This window comes from Chinchilla lanigera, unplaced genomic scaffold, assembly GCF_000276665.1.
Source record: "Chinchilla lanigera isolate Chin_1 unplaced genomic scaffold, ChiLan1.0 scaffold00036, whole genome shotgun sequence".
Lineage (NCBI taxonomy): Eukaryota > Metazoa > Chordata > Mammalia > Rodentia > Chinchillidae > Chinchilla > Chinchilla lanigera.
In genome coordinates, this window is record NW_004955437.1 from 19,709,247 (window position 1) to 19,716,262 (window position 7,016).

Consider the following 7,016-nt stretch of genomic DNA (forward strand, 5'->3'; position numbering starts at 1 on the left):
CCAAGCGTCAGTGTGTAAGGCCTTGGAGTCTCAGACTCTGACCTACCCAGTCCCTCGTGTCCTTTGGAAAATGAAGCAGGGGTCCAGAGAAGGGTCACCACTTGCCCACACTTCACAGCAAGGTAATGACAAGTCCAGGACTCGAACCCTGGGCTCTGGGCCTCTGCCCACTGCATCTCCCGGGACTAGTGGTCTCTCCCAACAGCACCCCTAGAGCTGACCAGGCGGGAGGTGTGTGGGGTGGGGAGGGAAACAAGGAAGCAAACGAGAGCCCCAAGATAGAGAGAATGGGGCTGGGACCGGCCCTGGCAAGTGGAGAGAGCAAGCAGGGCATGGTGGTGCATGCCTGTAATCCCTGCACTCTGGAAGCCTGAGGCAAGAGGATCAAAAGTTCAAACCCAGTTTAGGCAACTTAGTGACTTACCAATACTTGATTGCAGTTAAAACAAAAAACAAAACAACAACAACAAAAAAACAGGTCAGTACTAGGAGCTAGGGCTGTAGCTCAGTGCAAAGGTCCTGGGTCCAATCCCCAGAACTGGGGGAAAAAAAGGTAGTCAGAGCACAAGGAAGGGAGTCCTGTTTCCCTGAGAAGTGAAATGAGGAGAGTTATTTCCTTCACATTTCCTTTTTTTTTTTTGTGGCTTTTTGTTTTTGTTTTTTTGAAACAGGGTTTCACTATGCAGTTCAGGCTGGCTTTGAACTCACTTTGTAGCCCAAGTGGGCCTCAAACTCACAGTGAACCTCCTGCCTCAGCCTCTTGAGTTCTGGGATTACAGGCATTGCCACCATGCCAGACAATGACTTTCTTACTGGGTAGAACAGAACAAGTTTTTTCTCTAGTTGATCCTCCTGCCTCAGCCACCCAAGTGCTCGGATTACAGGTGTGCAATGCCACACCCAGCCCCTTTCCTCTTGACACAAACTCCCAGGATGGGGCACTGACTTACTTACCAGCGCACGGCACACAGAGGCTGTGCAGACGCCGCTTTCTCTGCTTGCTTCCTGCCCCCACTCCTGCCACTCTGCCTGGCACATATGGTCCCTCCTGCCCCCTGCAGCTGGGATTTCCCACAGGCCCTTCCACCTCCAGGCACCCCTGGGCCCCACACGTCCTTCCTTGCTCAGAGGGGTGGAAGCTGCCTGGAGCAGGATTTCCTGTACCCCTGATGCTCCGAGGACTCCAAAGAACTGGGGATTCACTTTCTAAGGATTTCCCATTCCCGTTCAGGCCCTGGCCTTCTGCTGGCAGACGGCTTCCTGCTCTCTCTCCAGAGCCAAGGCTGGACCCGATCACTGTGCCCCTCAGGCTCAGTGGGGCGGGGTCTAGGCTGTACAAGGTTGACTCTAAGATCTGGGTCGCAGGCAGGCAAAGGCCCCCCGTACTGCAGATGACCCTGCTCAGCCACCAGCTGGAGATGGGAGCAAGAGCCTGGTGTCGTGACTAGCCCTGGGCCTTGCCTTTTCTACTACTGAGGTATCCCTTACTATCACTAATGAAGGTATAGTTATTTAATTTAGTAGATATTTGGTGCATGCCAATATTTGCTTTGTCTGAGGATTTATACTATAAATACAGATTTATTTGCTAGGGTTAGGGTGGTACATTACTGGTCCTCATGGCATGTCAGTATACAGTTTGTCTTGGGTGATATTACCGTTGCTGATATACCTGATATTCCTAAGGTCGCACAGTTGTTGCTGTTGCAGTAATAGGTTTTCTCTGTATGCCAATATCTGGATTAATTTAGCAATATTAGTCCTGCAGTCTATTCCCAGAGAACTGGGTGCTGGGCCAATCCTCCCCTCCTGAATTTACAGAAGTGGTTGGATCTTGGATCGGAAGCAAAGGACTACAGTTAGCTACACCCTGAGACTATCACAGAAAAGCAGACCACAGAGCTCTTCATGCTAGCAGCAAAGTCTTTCCGTGAAAAGTAATTGCTAACCTAAGCCCAAAACATATAAACAAAAACAACAGATATGAGAAGAGAAATCAACAAAAGGCCCCTCCAGACTCCCAGCTCTCCTAAAACCCATCCATGAGGCACTGAGGGGGAGGAAAGCAAAAATCACAGAGCTGAGTGACAAGAGGATAACAGATGAAAACAGATTAACAAGGTGCTCAGTAGGCTCACAGAAGGGGTCACTAATCAGATGCTGGAGGGAATAAATAAAGTGATTGGGGATCTCACAGAAGACACTAATAAAAAGCCAGCTGAGCTAGACAAAATAATATAAAACATGAATGATCTGTTTAGCAGAGAATTAGCGTCCATGAAAATTTTCCAAATAGAAATCCAGGAGAGTAAATATTATATTGAAAGAATGGGTGGCGGTGCATCCCTGGAATCCCAGAACTTGGGAGGCTGAGGCAGGGGGATTGCTGTAAGTTCAAGGCCAGGCTGGGCTACATAGTAAGACCCTCTCTCAAAAAAATAAATAAATAAAAAATAAAAAGAATGGGCAGGAGAAGAGATCAGTGTGAAGATAAGAGGGTCAGAGTTACAAGATACAGATGCTTCCAAAGATCAATTTCTCAGAAATATCTTAAGAAGAGAGCATGAAACATGGAGTTCACAGTTGTGAGGTGACACAAAGAAGACTAAGACTGGTTGGAATAAGTGGAAAATGAGAGGACAGCACAAAGGGAATAAAAAATTGCTTACAGAAATAAGAGAACTTCCCAAATATTGGGGAAGATTTAAACATGCAGATAAAAGAGGAATATAGAACCCTAAAAAGGCACTACCAAAAGAGTTCATTGCTTGTGTCCTCCAGCTGAAATTCACCTTCTTCAGGGAGGGATTTGTATCTGTTCTGTGTCCTTGGCACCTGGCATACGGCCAGCACATGGTAGCTACTCAATAAATAGTCACTGAAAATCAGCATGCTTGACAAAGATTTGGATTTCCGAATTTCATTGATTTTCTTAAATATCTATCTGTCTGTCTGTTTGTTTATTTATTTATGGTTTCTGAGGTGGGGTCTTATGTACAGTTCAGGCTCACCTTGAACTCACTGTGTAGCCCTAGGCTGGTCTTGAACTTGCAGTGATCCTCCTGCTTCAGCCTCCCGAGTGCTGGGATTACAGCCATGCCAACCATGCCCATCTTGCCCCCTGCCATTTTTTTTTTTTTTTTTGAGTCAGGGTCTCACTATGCAGTTCAGGCAGGCCTTGATTTCACTTTGTAGCCCAGGCTGGTCTCGAACTCACAACAACCCTCCTGCCTCAGCCTCCCTACTGCTGGGATTACAGCCATGCCCACCATGCCCATCCTGCCCCCTGCCATTTTCTATTAGATTCTCAAAGGGGCCCATGACCCTTCAGGACTGCAATCTCTGTCCCCATCCCTATGAAGAAGGGGTGGGAGAAAATGACTACCACCATCTTGTGGGTGGGTAAACTGAAGCTCAGAGGAGGCAAAACTACACAGTGCTGATCTGGAGTTGTGTCTGGAGCCCCCTCCTGCTCCCCTGGTACCCGAGTGGGTGGTGAGAGGCCTCTAGGTCCTGCCCACCTGCCGCCAGTGCAGGCCCCACTCACCCAGAGGGTCGCCGTCCACCACGCTGTACTCCACCTGCCCACTGGGGCCTGAGTCCCGGTCATGGGCCAGGAAGGTCCACACTCTGGGCCCCGGCTGGCCCTCGGTGACATCAAAGGGTCCCTCGTAGTCCCGGGGGAAGGTGGGCACGTTGTCATTGATGTCATTCACGTTCACCAGCACCTGAGATGGCAGAGAGGCTCTGCTGGGGCCTCTCCCAGCCAGGGTGTGGTGGGCTCAGTGTGCACAGCCTCCGCTACTTCATCGGTGCCTTCACCTGCTAGTGTGGCCTTGTGTGGCCGATTTGTGGGGGGTCATAGATGTGGGGTAGGAGTCCCTTTTTTTGAGACAGGGTCTCACTATGTAGCCCAGGCTGGCCTCAAACTCACAGAAATTCTCCTGCCTCAGCCTCCCAAGTGCAAGGGTTACAGGTGTGTGCCACCACACCCAGGAATCCCTCTTTCACGGTTGAAGAAATCAAAGCTGAGAGAGGTTATATGACTTGGCCAGGTTCACACAGCTAGGAAGTAAAGGGCAGGGCTCTGAACCCAGGTTCATTTGATCAGAGTTTATGCTTTTCCCATGAAGGGGAGGAAGGCAGGTGTTTTGTTCTGATTAGATACAGCCTCACAGAGAGCTTCAGGACCTCTTCAAAGTCACACAGCAAATGTGGGGGAGCTGCTGGGCCAAGGACAGACCTCTTGGACAGGCATTTTCCTCTGAATGTGCTTCCCCTCTCTCCTGCCCCCCACGGAAGCTTCCTGGGTCCTGTCCCCCTGCCCAGCACCTTGGGGCTGTGCCCCGCCTACCCACCGTGGTGGTCGACGTGAGGCGGTGGGACAGGACGGGGCACTGGTCCGTGGCAGTGACTATCAGAGTGTAGCGGCCATGGCTGACCTCATAGTCCAGCTCCTTGACGGCACTGATGATGCCCTGGGGGACACAGAGCAGACCAGGGCAGAGCGCTGGGCGATGGGTGGTGGTCCTGGGGCGCCCTCTAACTGGCCCAGGAGGTAGAGGCCTGGACACCTTGGCACCACAGGGACCTGACACCCTTTAGATGTCCCCAGACTCCACCTGCATTCTGCATCCCACGATGCTGCCGAGCGGCTGCCAACCGTGGGGGCGGGTGTCTCGCCCTCCTCCCACACCCCACCGTCAGCTGCTCACTGTGCGTCTGCCAATCCGGAAGGTGTTGATGATGTTGCCTGCAACGATGGCGTAGACAACTGTGCCGTTGGGCCCCTCGTCTGGGTCCAGTGCCTGGATGGTGATGAGGCTCGCATTGACTGTGTCCGGGCCCTCGTCCAGTGACACTTCATAGTGAGGCTGCTGGAACTCAGGGGCATTGTCGTTCTCATCCACAATGGTCACATACACATGGGTGGTAGCCTGAGAACAGCAGGGTCGGGGTTAAGGAGGACGGAGGTAGATCAATATGGTGAGGGAGGGAAGTCACAGGCTGGTAATTGCTTAGGTCCCAGGTGGCACTCACACCACCACTGCTATGTCTACGCCTGTGGAAGACATCACTAATCAATCATGGCTCTACTGAGGTCAGATGCAGACTTGTGATCCTCATCAGCCAGAGGTGATTAAAACTGGCATATGGGATGAACACCAGATTCACCCCAACCCACAGCTTTGGGCTGCGTTTCCTGCACGGTGACAGTGCAGCTATGGGCATTGCTCACTGGTGGGGGGCCCAGCCTTGAGTCCCTGGGTCCTCTGCAAGAGCGCAAGAGCGCCATCTTCAGGCAGGAAGAGGCACCAACATTTCCTGCCATGTTAGAGTCGCCTCCCAGCTCATTGAAACTGGTCCGACCATCATGTAGATTGCTGGGGTTAAGAAAGGGATTCCCACAGAGCTGCCCCCGCAGGCCTCCCGCTCCAAGACCAGCGCGGGGTATGGTATGCTTCCCTCTGGCTTCTGGGTGAGGAGGAAGTCAGGCCTCGGAGGCCCTTTCTCTGAGTCATCCTGTCTTGCCCCAGGCTTTAGGGAAGGAGGGCTTGAGGCTGCTGAACCCGCCCCACACCTTGGGCAATGCATGTCTTACCTGATGCAACCCCAGGAGACTCAGGGCTGGGCAGTGTGCTGGGGCAGAAGTAGAAGAAATGGGGGAGTGCTCTTGGGAGGTGGCCTCTGTGTCAGGTCACCCTGCAGTGACCCTCACTTCACCTCTGCCAAGGGATAGCCAGGTGGAAAGAAGGCACAGTGCCCCCCTGATTTCAGGTGGCTTAGTCCCTTTCCTGGGTGGAAGAGAACACGAGGTCTGCCACCAGGAAGGGCACAGGGGTATCCTCAAGCATGGTCACAAGGCCCGAAGCACCTGGATTACGTCTTGGCAACCCTCAACCCTCGGGTCCCATCCCAGTGTCCTTTCTGGCTCCAGGGGGATTGGGCCTGCACAAGGCCACTGAGTAACAACATGACACCCCACACTTTTCCTCTGCTGTGGCCTTCTCTCCCCCTGAGCCAGGGCTAGGAGACCCCAGAGAGCTTGTGACATGGGTCAGACCACCCATAGACCACCCATAATTCTTGGCTCCGAGTCTGTCCCACCAGCTTGATTCCTGACACTGCTGGACTCTGCCTGGAGTCCCTTGGGAGCTCCAGATCCATAAGGGGCCAGCAAACCTGGGCTGGGGTACACTGGGCACAGCAGGGGTGCTCTCCCTCTCCTGTGACTCCTGGTGTTCTCTACAGCCACCTCCTCTACTCCGTCAGGGAGTCCCACATGCTCTTGCTCAATGGTTTGTCTCTCAGGTAAGACGGTAATGAACAGCCTCTCCATGCCTAGCTTGTGGTAGGACCTCAGAACCATGCGGGGAGGAGCCTGTGGTCCCCCAAAAGCTAGGAAGACAGGCGAGCCCAACCAAGAATAGGCTGGTTGGAGCCTCAGGCCAGTATGGTAGCCAAAAGGGGGTGTGGACAGAGAAGACTGGGGGCCTCAGAAGGACCAGGGATGCTGTGGAGGGAAGGACCTGAGCTGGGTCTGGAGCGCTGGCCATAGTTTGGGTAGGAGAGGACAGGTGCCTGAGTGATACCACAGGGCCAGACGGGGTGCAGCTGTCCAGGATGTGGGGGAGGGAGAGGAGCTGGGCCAGGAGCTGGTGAGAGCCGAGGGGCAGTGGGGCCTGGGGCTGGGGAGCTCAAGGGAACCCCGCGGGACACACTAGCAGATATTGCACACGTGTCCTGGGATAGGGACATGCCCAACCTGCATTCAACATGGGAGTTCTGTGTGTGTGGGTACGTGTGCGCAGACTCAAAGGGTCTCGGGCACTGGGTCCACAGTCAAGCCCACTCCAGCTTGCTTAGCTCATTACCAGTGTCAGATTTGACTGACTGACTGATTGACTGATTCACTCACTCCACAACCAAAGCTGAGCATGGCACTGGCAGGGGAATGCCGCGCACAGTCCCTGCCCCGGGTGGCTGAAGACAGACACAAACTATGATAATGATGC

The 7,016-nt window shown here is 53.2% G+C and overlaps 1 protein-coding gene across 7 annotated transcripts in view; it reads right to left on the reverse strand.

Moving 5' to 3' along the window:
- The window catches only part of Cdh23 (cadherin-related 23), a gene marked incomplete at its 5' end in the record, with an annotated part of 360,927 nt that overhangs the window by 25,455 nt on the left and 328,456 nt on the right, over window positions 1-7,016 (reverse strand). For all 7 annotated transcript variants that reach the window (XM_005390029.2, XM_013516828.1, XM_005390030.2 and 4 more), the window contains 3 exon segments: window positions 3,548-3,728; window positions 4,359-4,478; window positions 4,716-4,937. In XM_005390029.2, coding sequence (XP_005390086.1) covers window positions 3,548-3,728; window positions 4,359-4,478; window positions 4,716-4,937 — 523 coding nt within the window.